Source organism: Zychaea mexicana, assembly GCF_025766255.1.
Source record: "Zychaea mexicana strain RSA 1403 chromosome Unknown BDB00scaffold_50, whole genome shotgun sequence".
Lineage (NCBI taxonomy): Eukaryota > Fungi > Mucoromycota > Mucoromycetes > Mucorales > Lichtheimiaceae > Zychaea > Zychaea mexicana.
In genome coordinates this window covers 38,034-53,047 of record NW_026516713.1, presented here as the reverse complement: position 1 = coordinate 53,047, position 15,014 = coordinate 38,034, and the positions used below count along the sequence as shown (strand labels likewise).

General features: G+C 45.6%; 6 protein-coding genes across 6 annotated transcripts; 2 read left to right on the top strand and 4 right to left on the bottom strand.

The window, feature by feature from the left end:
- Positions 1-30: 30 nt before the first annotated feature.
- BDB00DRAFT_829381 (CMP kinase) lies at positions 31-1,117 on the bottom strand. The gene is made up of 3 exons (XM_053123941.1): positions 886-1,117; positions 735-805; positions 31-643 (listed from the first exon to the last, which is right to left on the bottom strand). Exons 1-3 carry the CDS (start codon positions 935-937, stop codon positions 47-49), a joined length of 720 nt encoding a protein of 239 aa, XP_052978414.1. The 5' UTR covers positions 938-1,117; the 3' UTR covers positions 31-46.
- Positions 1,118-1,931, top strand: BDB00DRAFT_829378 (uncharacterized protein). Its single transcript, XM_053123940.1, has 4 exons — positions 1,118-1,292; positions 1,365-1,542; positions 1,620-1,709; positions 1,780-1,931. Exons 1-4 carry the CDS (start codon positions 1,225-1,227, stop codon positions 1,849-1,851), a joined length of 408 nt encoding a protein of 135 aa, XP_052978413.1. The 5' UTR covers positions 1,118-1,224; the 3' UTR covers positions 1,852-1,931.
- BDB00DRAFT_829376 (uncharacterized protein) lies at positions 1,932-2,657 on the bottom strand. Its single transcript, XM_053123939.1, has one exon. It carries the CDS (start codon positions 2,611-2,613, stop codon positions 1,942-1,944), a length of 672 nt encoding a protein of 223 aa, XP_052978412.1. The 5' UTR covers positions 2,614-2,657; the 3' UTR covers positions 1,932-1,941.
- Positions 2,658-5,826, bottom strand: BDB00DRAFT_829373 (fungal-specific transcription factor domain-containing protein). The gene is made up of 4 exons (XM_053123938.1): positions 5,741-5,826; positions 5,514-5,619; positions 4,470-5,411; positions 2,658-4,390 (listed from the first exon to the last, which is right to left on the bottom strand). Exons 1-4 carry the CDS (start codon positions 5,794-5,796, stop codon positions 2,771-2,773), a joined length of 2,724 nt encoding a protein of 907 aa, XP_052978411.1. The 5' UTR covers positions 5,797-5,826; the 3' UTR covers positions 2,658-2,770.
- Positions 5,827-10,776: 4,950 nt separating this feature from the next.
- On the top strand, positions 10,777-11,906 carry BDB00DRAFT_829356 (ADP-ribosylation factor family-domain-containing protein). The gene is made up of 5 exons (XM_053123937.1): positions 10,777-10,895; positions 10,975-11,059; positions 11,136-11,300; positions 11,383-11,554; positions 11,638-11,906. The coding sequence occupies exons 1-5, from the start codon at positions 10,803-10,805 to the stop codon at positions 11,717-11,719; spliced, it is 597 nt and encodes a 198-aa protein (XP_052978410.1). The 5' UTR covers positions 10,777-10,802; the 3' UTR covers positions 11,720-11,906.
- Positions 11,907-15,008, bottom strand: BDB00DRAFT_829353 (aconitate hydratase). Its single transcript, XM_053123936.1, has 5 exons — positions 14,788-15,008; positions 14,528-14,682; positions 13,735-14,412; positions 13,594-13,609; positions 11,907-13,494 (listed from the first exon to the last, which is right to left on the bottom strand). Exons 1-5 carry the CDS (start codon positions 14,821-14,823, stop codon positions 12,019-12,021), a joined length of 2,361 nt encoding a protein of 786 aa, XP_052978409.1. The 5' UTR covers positions 14,824-15,008; the 3' UTR covers positions 11,907-12,018.
- Positions 15,009-15,014: the final 6 nt, after the last annotated feature.

Here is a 15,014-nt window from a genome sequence, read left to right as displayed (position 1 = left end):
CTATTATTATTATATATACAAATATGTTGTGCTATTTTCTACTTTTCTACAAACGGTCGTACACCATTTGCTCTATAGCAGCCACTTGTTCATCTATGGTTTTATCACTTGTGTCCAGCTCTACTGCATCCTCTGCCTTTTTCAGTGGAGATACTGCTCGTGTTCGATCCGCTTCATCACGTGCTGCCAAATCCTTTGCAATGGCATCCACCGTCTCACCCTCGCCCAGTGCGTTTTTGCTCGCCAGTTCATCAAATCGACGTTGAGCGCGCACACGCGCATCCGCCACAATAAACACCTTGAGCTCAGCATCCGGTAAAATCACCGTGCCGATATCTCGGCCATCCATCACCACACCTCGGACTTGCGTGGACTGCTTGAACAGAAATCCGCGCCATGCTGGATCATTGGCTCGGGCAAGTGCGCGTTGTTGGTTGGCCAATGTGGCACGTACGCCAGGATTGGACGCAATAGGGCTGATGTTTTGCACAATACGTGATGTACGGATGGCATCGCTCACATCTTGCCCATCCAGTTCAACTTTGCCGAGACTAGGAAAACGTATCTGTGCACTGTTCGCTGTCTGTTTCACTTTGGCATCGTTGGTAACTTGTACGCCTTGTTCGAGACACTTTAATGTCACCTGTAATATGTATTTGTGCATATGTGAGCGTCTCTTTCGTCTTGACCATCTCCTTTGCCCGAGATTCTTACAGAAAAGAAAGCTAACTTACTGCTCGGTACATTGCGCCCGAATCAATGTAGCCGAAGCCGAGCTTCTTTGCTAATAATTTAGCAGTCGTGCCTAATTGTTCAAAGCACACAATTAGCGAAGGAGAGAAACAAAACAGAGCGACACCGGGTTAAACGTGTGTAAATACATGCTTTTGCCTGAAGCTGCTGGACCGTCAATGGCAATTCGAAACAATCGTGACATGAAGGACGACAAGGGTTAGTTTTATTGACCAAAGGAAGCCCGCAACGGGAGTATCTCAGATAGTCTGCTTTATTTTTTAAAAAAAAGCAGAAAAGCACACTTGAGGGATAATGTTGTCAAGTACAACAAGCTGGAGTAGAAACCTTAAAAAGCTGGCATATGTGTTTTGAAGAGCAAGTCACCAGTGGTCGCATGATAAGTTTGAGGAACCCACGGAAGATATGCCGCCCTTTTAGTTTCTTCTTTACCCTTTTTTCCTTTTTACCACACACGCGCGCTTGCCCTTCATGCTTAAACCCAAAGTCATTTCCCAAGTTTTACAACAATCAGCAGACAATGGCCTTAAAGCATCATTGTAAGATGATAACTTGTATATTCTCTCATATCACTCTTGCTAAGTTTGTTTTCTTTTTTTTTTGCTAAAAAGACTCATGACGGGTGAAGGTTCATTGTTGGCATTCGCGGCAGATAATGGTCGTTCGCCCAAAACTTATGCAGCCATTGCGGCTAATATCTGGAGTTCATATAAGCAGCATTCCGCGTCAGATAGCTTTTTAAGAGGTGATCCGACGGCCGGATTACGATTCCTGATACTCGACTGCGAGGTATGAAGAGAAAAAGGTGTGTGGAGAGGAAACAGAAAAAGAAGAGTTCACTAAACGTTTGCTTTTCCGCCAAGTAGGAAGGTATCGTATTTGTGACAGCCATTAGTTCAATGTTACTCTGCCTTGTCGGTGACAGGACGGTTGAACTTGGTATTCTCAGAGCAAAGGTAATATGGAAAGGGATCCCTCTCTCACTCCCGACAGAAAAAGAACTCACATCTTTTTTGTATATATTAGGCTGAAGCAATTGCACGGCATTTGGAAGAACCGCTCAGCCATGCAGCCTCTTATCAATCATATGCAATCTGATATTGTATGAACATTATCAGAACATTGTTATATATATAAATATATAAAGAAAACAAGGAAGCCAAGAGGCACTATGTACATATTTTTACTCTAGTTATTCAAATAATGCAACATGGCAACACGCTTTTGTGAATCCTTCCTGGCTTGTCTGGCCATCACCTTGCCAGACGGTCTGGCCTTGGCCTCTGGCTTTTTGTTTCGATAATGTTCCTCAACCTCTTCATATCGATGCGTCACACGTTTACGCTTCGACTCGCCATGACCCAATCCAAGCGTGTCTTGTTTTAAAGCTGTGGCGATCGGATGGCGTCTTCCTTCGCCTTCGGGGCCTAACCCTTGATCATACTTCCAACCTTGTGATTTTAATAGTCGAAACCCAACGTTGCTGCCGTTCAGCGCTAGAAATTCGGTTGGTGTGGTTGTGCTGCTGCTTGTCCTGTGCGCAATGCCTCGTAAATGCTGTTCTAGTGAAGCGATCGGTACATCCAGTTCACAGTCGTGACAACGAATCTTTTCATCTTCTTCGTCGTCTTGCTGCCCTTCTTCTTTTTTTACTGTAGTTGGAACATGGGCATTTGTGTTGGACTGGGTATCTTGAGTGTTGCTGCAGCTGACGATCGAATTGTAAAGACTGGCTACTTGATCACCACTGGCTCCGGCAGCCGATGGACTCACCAATGAGAGCGACTTTTGAGTGCTCGGTACAAAGTCAATGGGACGTGAATATTGCGTTGTTTTTCTTATAGAATGATCATACTCCATGGATCAAGCGAAATCAAAAGGGGGCATGTATATTTTAAAATGTATGTCAAACAAGAAAACAAAAAGAAAAAAATGCGAATACAGAGAAAGAAACTTTAAATTTTGTCACGCTATTTGCTGCTATATGTAATTAAGCAGTGTACAACACACCATTTTATCATCGGTTCTGGTTATGTTCCTGGGAAGCCAACAACCCCAAAAGGACACTGCTTGCTGGTGATTCGGGTAGATCCACAGGGAACGAAACACCGTTGAGGATATCTACATTGTCATTATGAACCAGGTTTCTCGGAGAGTTGTTATCTCGCTGCTGTCGAATGCTGCGCAGTTCTTGATGCTGGGGTATGGATGACATGTTGCCTAGCTCACCGGAATAGGGTCCTCTCAATTGCTGTAGTGGTGAAAACTCATGCGAAGGGATCAACGGTTGTGCAGATGATGGCGACAGTATCGAAGGACCTCCGAGGGATGCAGTATTGGAAGTAGCAGCAGCAGCAACGTTAGCAGAAGAGGAACCTACTGCGGGATTGCTGTTGTTGTTACTGTTACCGTTATTATTATTGTTGTTTTGGTCGTTGATGATGGTGTTCTGTGTACCAAAGTAGTTGTTCCATTCTTCCACGTCTAGTGATGAAGGTACACCCCAGAACGCAGTATGAAACGGATCGTATTGCTGTTGTGCATTGGCAACAACGTCTGGAGCTGCAAATGGATCCATAGTCGTACCCGGCTTGCGATTGACGAAGTCATTAGCATTGCTGTCGCTATTCTGCATCTGAGAAGAGTCGTTTTGTTGTTGCTGATCGTCAGCCGACACTTGCTGCTGTTGTTGCTGTGGAGAATTCGGTACGGCAATGGATGGGGGTGGTTGAGTCAACAATCGACTGTTGCGACGTGGAACATACTCGTCGCATTCGAGATTGATATCGCGCAAACCTGCCAGTTCACCAAGGATATTGCAGCACCGAGCCGCATTCATCCACGTTGTGTCGATCTCGTCTAGCGCTCGCATGATTTTGTTGATATAGATTTTGGCATCAAACACCTTCTCCGCCTCGTCCGAAGACGCCATTTTTATGAACATGATCCCGGCCGTAAACAGACAATAGACAGCATAGTTGAGTACGAAGCGAATGCGGTTCTCGCTGAACATGACGTTGACGATATCCAAAATTGAGCTGGCAGCAGAGATACATATTTTGTAGGACGGTAAAGACGAAGGTGATTGCGGAGAATGGCCCGGAATGAATGGTCGATGAAGTAAGATGAGTGTCGTGTAGTAAAACATGTGAATTTGTGCAATGGCAAGCGGAGGGCACTGGGCCGTCTCGCCAGATTCAGTGTTGGGCGGCTTGTACTGCAGGGCTGGCGGCAGTCGGTTGTACCAATTTGTCAGCTCGCGGTTTAAGCCCGTGAGAACATGCTCGAGATGTTGTTGCGATGCATGATGCCTTGCTTTTGCATAATACACATTGCGCAGCACGTGGCCCATAATGTCGGTAATTTTGATGAGATGCACAAACGTTTCGACAATGCGTGGCTTTGCTGGATCGTTTGCTTTGTCTCCCGATGATGGTTCCTCGTCGTCGTCGGTCGGAAAAGGTACATCGCAATCGCGTTCTTCAAATGTCGACGAACGGCCGTAGATGGCGCTAATCAGTCGATCAACGACAAAACAGCACCAGAACACTCGCTTTCGTCGTTCACGTTCGTCAGGGGGTATGTTCCAATGATCACAGTTGCGATGTAATCCAAGATCTTGCGCCATACGGAATGCCTAGCCAAAACGAGCGATCATGATACTGAGTAACACACTTCCCTTTCCCTGGGCCTTTTTTATCGCCGACCAAACTTACCATGCCACTGTATAGCCAGCCTCGAACATATTTCATTGTACCGTGTTGATGTGTAGCCAAGAGCAACAATGCTTGCACAGTTGATATCCGCGGGACATCATAGTAATCATCGAGCAATCGTTTGGCACGTTCGAAAAAGACATCGCCAGCGGTATCAGCGGACGCTGGATCAGCCCGCACGCGAACATCAGGCGATACTCGTGATGCTACTGCATAGATGGCGTTCAGCAGAAGGGGTGAAATAGGTTCCAGTGGAGAGTTGAGCGAGGACGTCAGGCGCTTCTTGTAAAATAAGGGTAAGACCGGGTAAAAGTGTTCGAAATACAGGTTGATGAGATGTCGTGACAAGTCTTTAGGCGGTAACTCGAATGGATCCAGCTTCGTAGTTGCTTTCCCCCGTGACGGTGATCCCGATTGCGACTTGTGACCCCACCCTGTGAAATGAAATGCCCCATTTTGATATGTTCGACTGTTCTGAAGCAAATAGTATCCCGATGACTTGCCCAGATATCGCACTTGGCCATTCTCGTCCATTGACAGCTGGCCCGTACTATCGCCAACAGAGTCAGGGCTGCTCGGCATCGACTCGTGGTCGTTGTTGTTTGTGTTGCCACGGTTGCTATTGTGATGGTTGTTGTAGTCTCGCGAGTGTTGCGACGGGCTGCCGGCATCGTCAGCAAAACAAATCTGTGAGAGCGACATTGGTGACTCGTGCGGCGGAGAGGTGGATCGTGAGTAATGGTCTTGTTGGCCGCGTTTTAGTCGACGCACAGGGCGAGTGTTGATGACCTGACCAGTGGTCGTCTCTAATGGCTGACTGAGTTCTGCGATAAGCGCTTGGGCTTTGGGATCCGGGTTATCTTGCGACATGTCTTTGAGCAATCCCTCCAGCTTGCGAAGTCGGTTCTCAACAGCTTCAATATAGCCCTTCGGCGGACCTCGCTTGATATGACAATTAACAATTTGGAACAGAAATTAACAACTTTACATACAGCAGGAGCTGAGATGAATGTGCGTGGTCAACAAGCACTCTGACTCACTCACCTTTTTGGTCATATCTTTGTAGCTACACTCGAGACTAAATGCTTGGCAGTTGCCGCAGATAGGAATAGCACCATCGCATTTTATCTTTTTTCGGCGGCATAAATCGCTGCAAGTTTGTTTGTTGTGCGTTTTATGTTAGTACAAATAAGAACCACCATTTACTCCTTTTCCTTTCTCGATTGCCAAAAAGAAAGGGGTCCTCCGAGATCCCGGAGTAAAAAGCTTACCACGCACGGCTCACACGTTGTCTCTTGCTATTCGGCTCGTCTGTCGAGTTTGTCATTGCAGCGAGTGCAAGGGAAATGGGCGAATTGGGTGCAAATAAAGGGGAACGGCTATTTGCACCACCCCACCTGCACCACCCCTCGGGTAGTGACTAGCTTTTCGGAGGTGAAATGGCATGGCGGGTGGTGAGAAACGATGAAGGGTGAGACTATGGCCTATTGTTTGTTTAATGCATAAATATGTGTAGCAGTACCACCACGTTTTTCAATTGTATCCATAACTATAAGAAACATAGTGATCATACAAACATAAAAAAAAAGGAACACTAGTGAGAAAAAAAAACGCGACTAAATTCACTATCTGTCAAAATAATGTAAATCATCAGTAGTAGCCTACAGTCATCGCAGTATTGAGCACTATCGTTGACGAGAACGTTTGCTAAAGACTATGACACACTAACCAGGATGTTGCTACCGAAAAAAATCAGAGAGGCTTGAGTTGAGAATCAAAGATGTGATCCTTTTTATAATTTTGTGTGACAAGGAAAAGAAAACGCGGTCCATTTAGCAAGCATGTCGACATTACAGACGAGATCACCAAACATCCCCGAGGAAATCAACCAAACGTACGAATCGTACGACATTGCAATTACATCCTTGCAATCTTGGGCGTTGAAAAACAAGTTCCAGCTTTCAGTAATCAGAGCTGATAAAATAGGCCCCAAGCGAAGGTGCCAACTTGGCTGTAAGCACTTTGGTCAGCCCCGTGACCAGACACCGAAAGAGCAACAATCGCAGCAGCAACAAACAACAATTGTTATTGACGATTCTGAGCAGCACCGAGAAAAAAAAGAAAGGACGTAGCAAGGATTCTCAACGGATTGGTTGCCCTTTCAATCTGATGCTACGACCATTAGACAGTAAGAGCCAGCAATGGCATGTAGTGAGTATCTATGATAGCGGACACAATCACCATATGGCTTTGAAACCTAGTGCCTACCCACTGCACCGCCGTTTGAAAGGAGACGTTCTCCAGACAGTGCGTACCTTGATCCTCGACCATGCCACCAACATAGTCATCACAGACTTCCTACGCAGCAAAGGCCATTCTGGTACCACCGCAAAGGATATTTCGAACATTCGTCAAACAGTGTTTAACAACGACCCTGACGGTGCAATGTTCAACCTGATCAACCTTCTGCAAGAGAACGATTACCACGTCCGTTTTGACTCGAGACAAGAAGGGGAAAAGATTTTCCTCAATGCGTTGTTCTTTGCCCATGGCGATGCTATAAAGGTTGCAAACCAATTCCCGGAGGTGATCTCCATGGATGCCACCTACCAGACCAATCGCAACATATTGCCTTTTATAAATGTGATTGGTACCGGAAATGTTGGCGTGAAGGCGTTAAGAAGCTTTTGTGTAGCTGGAGGATGGGTCTCGAATGAGACCACAGGGTCGTATATGTGGTTTGCTCAACAGCTAAAGTCAGTTGTTTACTCGTCTTCGACAGCGGTTTATCCAAAAGTGTTCGTCACAGACAGTGAAGCGGCATTAATGACTGCGCTTGATTCCACTTTCCCTGAGTCTACGAAGATACTGTGTAAAATCCATTTGCATAGAAACTTCAAGACGAACCTTCGAAAGCTTTTTGACACTCAAGAACAATGGGACCAGGTAGAAAAGGCGCTCAACCTTTTGATGTCTAGCTCTTACAAGGACAAGTTCGATGATATGATGGAGAAGGTGTCCGATCAAAACTAGAGCAAAAGGCGCTTACTATGTTTGAAAATGCAATACTGTGTTGTTCAGATCCTGAAAAGGCACGAAGCTACTTGAAAAGGTAGATGATTAGTGTACCTTTGAATGTTGTCCAAATCCTTGTGGGGCTTTATGATTGATCTAGCTCATATACTCTTTCTATATAAACTCGCCTTTAGGGAAAAATGGGTTGGTAGTGAGACCGGCCAACTGCGACACCTTGGAAATACGAGTACCAACCGGGCTGAAGGTGCTCACGCCGAAATCAAAAAGTACATCGATCCATCCAGCAGCCTTCATCTTTCTTTCACACATCTGAATATGTGGTATAAAGACAAGGTATATACATTCATACGTTTTGCTGAGAAGTGTTCGCATCGATTCATGTTGTTGCATACTTATATTTAAGTATCGGCACGTTTGGGGTTTGCGATAAGCAATACTGTGTAATTGATGATAGCCGCTTTTGTAAACACCAACTGGAATCAGCAGGTTGATAAGGAAGCATTGAGTGCTAATTTTCATCTTCCTGAGGCATATAAAACGCGACTTGAGCTCCTCAGTCGTAATATATCTCGCTTTGCTTTTGAAGCCATCAAAGACCAGTTGAGATTTTCGAACGTGCTGAAGACGATGCATTGCAAGTGTGCCTTAAAGATCCATTACGGAATACCATGCTGTCATATGTATCCAGCTGACGGGCCCATTCCATTGTCGATTATCCCTCGGCGTTGGCACTTGTTCCCAGAAAAAACAGCATCGAATCTCAATGGTATGGCTATTGCAGAGTTTAAAACAATGGTGAGTATGTTCACCGACGATTTATGAGCCGGTTTTCTTTTCTTCTTTTTTGCAATAGACGAATTTGTCGATGTGCTCTCTGCACCTAACGTTATAGCAGTTGTGGACGACCACGAGAAGCCAACGATCGAAAAGCAAGTCGCCGCTGAGCTTGTCCGGATTGAAAACCTAGGATTCAATCTCCAAAACCAGCAGCAACTAGCAGATCTTTTGCATAAATTGAAGGCAATCAGTAATGATTCGTTCATTGATATGCATGAACTGCAATCTCCACCTGTGCCAACAAAGAAAACAACAGCTCGCACTACTGCAAATAACGCCAGCAGTAGCAGCAGCAACAGCAGTAATAACAACAAACGCTTGCCAATTACACTCGAAATCCAAGATGAGCAAAGCAAGAAAAAGGCCAAGACGGGCTTCGGAGCTGAAGCAGCAGCCACATGGTATGTACCAATCATTCCAGTGTGTAATATAAGCTGATTGTGGTGGGCCGTTAATATAGGGAAGGAAAGGGCAAGGATCTGGCGGTGCTATTGGCTGGTGTCTTAAGCACCGATGTACCCAAGCAGCAAGTCGCCACTATTGTTAGTCCTCAGCCTGATGGTAATTGTGGTTTTCGTGTCTTGGCTTTGGCCTTGAAAAACGATGAGGATATGTGGCCATCCATCAAAGACGATATGTTTGTGTTTTTGCAGCAGAATCGCGCTATTTTCTTACATCTCTTTAGAGAAGATGAACTGGCTTCAGTGGAGCATAAGTTATCCGATCGCTCCTCTCCTTGCAATACTGCTTCATATTTCAATCATTCTTGTGCAATTCTAGCTGCCAATGCGTTCTCAAAAGCCATTGCTTGGTATTCTGTTGAATTCTCAACTCTATACATACCTTTCCTTTCCGCTCCTACAGGAAAACCTATCAGTATGCAGTTGAGCAATTTTTATTTCTACCATGTCTCTTTTAGACCAGCTGCCCAAGTTGTGTACCCTTCTGTCCATCGCTCCCATAATCTCTTTTGTACCCGCCACAACTTCACCAACCATTCCTACTTAATCGACCACAAAAAATAGACCTCTTCCCTTCTCTCTTACTTTAAAAACGTCAAACAATCAGCTCGCAAACAGAAATATTGCTACAAGATGTGTAATCGAATAATGTAAGCAAAAAGAAAATAGCGTCAAAGAAGTGTACTAATTATCAATCAGACCATGAAAACATGATATATTATGTAAGCACCCATAATACAATAGTTATGGTCTTGCTGTAATCGTACTATTGCAGCACTTTGATTATAAGAAAATCGAATATCACTTTAGAAAAACCGGTACTTTACTGACAGTTAACGAGTAGTCTAGTTACCTTGAACAATAACAGATAGACCCATTATAAAGATTTCATTGAAATACATGCCTCCTCTCACCACCCTTCATCGTTTCTCACCACCCGCCATGCCACTTCACCTCCGAAAAGCTAGTCACTACCCGAGGGGTGGTGCAGGTGGGGTGGTGCAAATAGCCGTTCCCGTTCTCACAACGGTTCTTGTAAATCCAGCTGTTAAATAGAGGACTTGTAAATTTTACAATGGAAGCTGGTAAAGTTAACAGGAAATCTGTGAGCTTGTAAATTACAATAATAACCATTGCGAAAGTTCGGTGTTGTAGTACTACAAGGATTTTACGTCCTCAATTTACAAGTTTTGTTACAAGCATCGCTGCGAGTGCTCTGAGACGGCGATATCAATTCATCCGACTAGTGGATAACGTATGTGATAGAGGATGGATCGAGGACATATCAGAACTTCTCTTGAAGTCGCTATGTTAATTGGTCACATCTTTGAAAGGTGAATCATATGTGTGTGCTATAATGTTTAACCGAATATCTTATTGTTGATATCTTAAGCAGTGTATTAATATGGCTCACCACATCACCCCCTTTCAGGTTGCTGATAAGCCAATGATATGCATTTTCCAACCCGTTTCCCATATCCCACTTAATGGTTTCTCCTCTATATAATAGTAGATATCGCTTAACCCATCTCTGTGTAGTATGAAAATTGATCTCCAGCTGTTTTGCTGCAGCATTTGCGCTCGAACACTTGTCGACTTCCAACTTGAAGAAGCGACCATTATCTTGAGCAGTGTATCCAGCATATTCACATTTTTCCAGCTACTTCTTTCATACGCTTGTCTTCACCATTACCTTGCTTATCTAATCCATCGGTTTGTTTTTGCCTTTGCATATACTCAGAATGAAATGTAACTGATTCCACGACGAAATGTTGTTTATCAACACTGTAGTCTATTAGTTCAGGATTGCCAAGCTCATCAACGACATTCCTTGGCCTTCTTTATATAAAAAGGGTGCGCTCATGTTTGGTTATAGAGTAAATAAGGATAAGAAATGGATTGTTGAATAAAGATTTTTGCCCAGCTAGCGACATTAATTATCATTGGCTAACCAGGTGCCTTACCATAGAGCGCCGCTTCTCTTCTTTTCCTGCTTATAATGTATACGTTACTAAGGGGATTATACCAACACATTACTCGTAAAGAAGAATACTATGTTCTCATTATTGGTCTGGACAATGCAGGAAAAACGGTAATGCCCTTCTTAATCAGGGCTTGTCATCCTTTACACGCACATTCGCACATTCTAATAAACATTAAATAAACATTAGACTTTGCTGGAACGCATAAAATCAACTTTTTTGGGTGTAGCTGGTCTTGCACCTGAAAAGATTGCACCTACTGTCGGCTTAAACAGTATAGTATCTTTCCTTGAATTCAATCTTGAAATCGTCCTTGTTGAACGTTTGACGGAATTGTTGATTACCATTAGTTGGCAGAGTGGATATCAAATCATCGCGCATCAACTTTTGGGATCTGGGAGGACAACGGGATCTCCAGTCGATTTGGGAACGTTATTATACAGAGTGTCATGGGATCGTATTTGTCGTGGATTCAACCGATAGCAAGCGGCTAGAAGAATGCAAGGACACGTTTGGTAAGAATTTCTTTTGTCCGTGTGCTCGATACGAGGGAATCAGACAGAAGAAAGTAACGAATACTCTGATTTTTGCCTAAAGAAAAGATGATTACCAATGAAGAAGTTGAAGGCGTGCCCATTCTGATGCTTGCAAATAAGCAAGATGTCTCTGGAGCGTTGCGTGTGGAGGAAATCAAAGAGGTGTTTAACAAGATTGCTGTAAAGCTTGGTGCACGTGATTCGCGAGTACTGCCTGTCAGTGCTTTAAAAGGGTAAGGAAGTGTTTGTTTGTTTGTTTAGCCAAAAACGCTCGTAAAAACAATAGTGCTTGATAAGATAATTACATCGGAAATAGAGAAGGCGTCCGAGACGCTGTGGATTGGCTCGTTTTGAGATTGCATAGGAACAAAAACAACCGACCTCCCATATACCGCTAGTTATCCTTCTCGCGCCAAAAAATTATTGTAGATAACACCACTAGTAGACCACCAATATGTACCTCTTTACGTCAAATAACCAACTTCCGTAGCATAATCAAACAGATCTTCCTTATTCACCACACCATATTCCAACAGTCCACCATATGATATTAGAAGAGCAAAACTTTGTTTTTAATTCTCTTAGTGTGTGAAAAATGCTAATTACAACTTTTTTATTTTACATATGGGAAGGTGATGAGTTTCTTTTTTTAAAAAGATGGAATTTGGAAAGGGTGAGAGAAGGAGATACCAGTGATTTAGGCGGTCTTCTCACGCATGAGGTTGAGGGCAGAACCAGCCTTGAACCAGGCGATCTGGCCAGGGTTGAAGGTGTGGTTCAAGGTGATATCCTGGGTCTTGCCATCAGTCTTGTGGAGACGCATGGTCAAGGGCTTGCCTTCCTGGAAGTCGGTCAAACCAAGGATGTCGACATTGTCGGTGGGATCGATCAAGTCGTAGTCAGCGGGGTTAGCGAAGGTCAAAGGAAGCATACCCTGCTTCTTCAAGTTGGTTTCGTGGATACGAGCGAACGACTTGGTGATGATGGCAGCACCGTTGAGGTAACGGGGCTCCAAGGCAGCGTGTTCACGGGACGAACCTTCACCGTAGTTTTCGTCACCAATGACAACCCACTTGACACCACGGGCCTTGTAGTCACGAGCAACGTCAGGAACACCACCGAACTCGCCAGTGAAGACGTTCTTGATGCTGTTAGCCTCACCGTTGACGATGTTGATAGCACCAATCAACATGTTGTTGGAGATGTTGTCCAAATGGCCACGGTACTTGAGCCAGGGACCGGCCATGGAGATGTGATCGGTGGTACACTTGCCCTTGACCTTGATAAGGATAGGGATTTCCTTGATGTCCTCGCCGTTCCACTTTTCGAAAGGCTTCAAGAGCTGGAGACGGTTGGATTTAGGATCGACGGCAACGTTGACCTGGCTGCGGTCGGCGGGAGGAGCCTGGAAGGTGTTCTCACCGGCATCGTAACCGTTGGTGGGCAAAGAGTCACCAGTAGGAGGGTTCAACTTGAAGGGCTTGCCATCGGCACCAGTCAAGGAGTCGGTCATGGGGTTGAAGCCCATGTCACCGGCAATGGACAAGGCAGTGACGATTTCAGGGGAAGCGACGAAAGCGTGGGTGGCGGGGTTGGCGTCGTTACGGCCAGTGAAGTTACGGTTGTACGAGGTGATGATGGAGTTCTTCTCACCCTTCTTGATATCCTGACGGTCCCATTGACCAATGCAAGGACCACAAGCGTTAGCAAGAACAACACCGCCGGCGTTGGTCATTATGTCCATGATACCGTCACGCTCGATGGTGGCACGAATCTGCTCGGAACCAGGAGTGACAGTGTACTTGGACTTGCACTTCAAACCGTGCTCAGAGGCTTGCTCGAAGAGCGAGGCAGAGCGGGCCATGTCTTCGTACGAAGAGTTGGTGCAGGAACCGATCAAACCGACCTTCAATTCAAGGGGCCAGTCGTTCTTGATAGCGGTTTCCTTGAACTTGGACAAGGGAGTGGCCAAATCAGGGGTGAAGGGACCGTTGATGTGGGGCTCGAGCTTGTCAAGGTCGATATCGATCATTTCGTCGTATTGAGCACCCTCATCGGCGCGCAAGTTGGGAGCGAACTGCTCGGCATACTGGGCAATGTTACCACGGTTGGTAGCACGGAGGTATTCAGCCATGCGGGCGTTGAAGGGGAACATGGAGGTGGTGGCACCAATCTATAAAACACGTAAACAATCGGATACGTAATTTAGTATTACGCGCATCATGCATGCAGCTACACTTGATGATTACACAGAGGCGAATCTGTACGTTACCTCAGCACCCATGTTACTAATTAACACAAGGAGTAGAAGATGGAGCGATAGAAAAAAAAGGGGTTGATGGCATAAGGCGTTAATGTGGCGTACTCATTTAGCGATCGTGACTAATCTCACACAAAACGAAAACCAGCTTACCAGATAGTACCCATACCAGTGCAGGAGAGGGTATCGACACCAGCACCAGTGTACTCGACAATGGCACCAGTACCACCCTTGACGGTCAAGATACCAGCAACCTTCAAGATGATATCCTTGGCCGAGGTCCAGCCGTTCATCTTACCGTGGAGGTTGACACCAATGACCTTGGGGCACTTCAATTCCCAAGGAATGTCAGCCATGACATCGACGGCATCAGCACCACCAACACCAATGGCAACCATACCGAGACCACCAGCGTTAGGAGTGTGCGAATCAGTACCGATCATAAGACCACCGGGGAAAGCATAGTTTTCCAAGATGATCTGATGGATAATACCAGAGCCTGGCTTCCAGAAACCAATGTCGTACTTGGCAGAGGCAGTGGCCAAGAAGTCGTAGACTTCCTTGTTGATGTCAATGGCGCGGGCCAAATCGGGGACACCGCTCTTTTGGGCCTGGATCAAGTGATCACAGTGGACGGTGGTGGGGACGGCAACGCTGGGGAGACCGGCAGACATGAACTGAAGCAAGGCCATCTGGGCAGTGGCATCCTGGCAAGCAACACGGTCAGGACGAAGCTTGAGGTAGGACTGGCCACGAACAATGTCCTGGTTCTCAGCATCATCCAAATGGCCATAGACGACCTTTTCAGAAAGGGTCAAAGGACGGTTCAATCTATAAGCGGTGACGATGATATCACAGTTATTCTTTCTGTCGTGTTCTGAACCTTTCTCTCTGCGCACATTGATAGACCCGATGATCACGAAAGAGAGGGAACTGTCACACTTGCCTTCTACGGACGATCTGAAGGTTGTCCTCGATTCTCTGGTAGTTGACGAACTTGTCCTGCTCGAGGACGGACATGGGGACCTTCTGGGCGGCCCAAGTGCCAGCAGCCTGAGCGTAGGTACGCGAGGGGATGGATTTGATGGCGGGGGAAACCGACTACATGAAAAGAAGAACAGACGCGTTTTCAGTCCTGATGGTTCCGCTTCCGCATCTGGCGCTGGGTCTACAGCTAGATGACTTTAGCTAAGAATCGTTAGTTACCTTGGCGGCCCGCATGAAGGTGTTAGAAGACAGCATGTTGTATGTGGAAGCTCTGCCAAACAGACAAAGACCCGGGAAGAGCAAAAGAAGAAGAGAGGGGGGGTTGGAAGAAGTTGGAAGAGAAGGAAAAAAAAGTAAATAAAGTCAACCCCCAGCATATGTACTGGTTGAAGCTTTATATGCGGGCTTTGAAAAGACTCTGAGGTCACACAGCCGCAAAGCACAAT

What these genes read in the sequence shown, in the direction of transcription:
- BDB00DRAFT_829381 (XM_053123941.1), bottom strand. Translation starts at nt 937, where the DNA reads ATGTCACGATTGTTTCGAATTGCCATTGACGGTCCAGCAGCTTCAGGC. An exon ending in TCCAGCAGCTTCAGGCAAAA is followed by an intron (nt 806 to 885) that starts GCATGTATTTAC and finishes TTGAACAATTAG; the next exon opens with GCACGACTGCTAAATTATTA. An exon ending in CGGGCGCAATGTACCGAGCA is followed by an intron (nt 644 to 734) that starts GTAAGTTAGCTT and finishes TACATATTACAG; the next exon opens with GTGACATTAAAGTGTCTCGA.
- BDB00DRAFT_829378 (XM_053123940.1), top strand. Translation starts at nt 1,225, where the DNA reads ATGCTTAAACCCAAAGTCATTTCCCAAGTTTTACAACAATCAGCAGAC. An exon ending in TCCTGATACTCGACTGCGAG is followed by an intron (nt 1,543 to 1,619) that starts GTATGAAGAGAA and finishes TCCGCCAAGTAG; the next exon opens with GAAGGTATCGTATTTGTGAC. An exon ending in TTGGTATTCTCAGAGCAAAG is followed by an intron (nt 1,710 to 1,779) that starts GTAATATGGAAA and finishes TGTATATATTAG; the next exon opens with GCTGAAGCAATTGCACGGCA.
- BDB00DRAFT_829376 (XM_053123939.1), bottom strand. Translation starts at nt 2,613, where the DNA reads ATGGAGTATGATCATTCTATAAGAAAAACAACGCAATATTCACGTCCC.
- BDB00DRAFT_829373 (XM_053123938.1), bottom strand. Translation starts at nt 5,796, where the DNA reads ATGACAAACTCGACAGACGAGCCGAATAGCAAGAGACAACGTGTGAGC. An exon ending in CAACGTGTGAGCCGTGCGTG is followed by an intron (nt 5,620 to 5,740) that starts GTAAGCTTTTTA and finishes ACAAACTTGCAG; the next exon opens with CGATTTATGCCGCCGAAAAA. An exon ending in GCTGGCTATACAGTGGCATG is followed by an intron (nt 4,391 to 4,469) that starts GTAAGTTTGGTC and finishes CGTTTTGGCTAG; the next exon opens with GCATTCCGTATGGCGCAAGA.
- BDB00DRAFT_829356 (XM_053123937.1), top strand. Translation starts at nt 10,803, where the DNA reads ATGTATACGTTACTAAGGGGATTATACCAACACATTACTCGTAAAGAA. An exon ending in TGGACAATGCAGGAAAAACG is followed by an intron (nt 10,896 to 10,974) that starts GTAATGCCCTTC and finishes AATAAACATTAG; the next exon opens with ACTTTGCTGGAACGCATAAA. An exon ending in AGAATGCAAGGACACGTTTG is followed by an intron (nt 11,301 to 11,382) that starts GTAAGAATTTCT and finishes TTTTGCCTAAAG; the next exon opens with AAAAGATGATTACCAATGAA.
- BDB00DRAFT_829353 (XM_053123936.1), bottom strand. Translation starts at nt 14,823, where the DNA reads ATGCTGTCTTCTAACACCTTCATGCGGGCCGCCAAG. An exon ending in CCTTCATGCGGGCCGCCAAG is followed by an intron (nt 14,683 to 14,787) that starts GTAACTAACGAT and finishes CTTTTCATGTAG; the next exon opens with TCGGTTTCCCCCGCCATCAA. An exon ending in CTTCAGATCGTCCGTAGAAG is followed by an intron (nt 14,413 to 14,527) that starts GCAAGTGTGACA and finishes CACCGCTTATAG; the next exon opens with ATTGAACCGTCCTTTGACCC.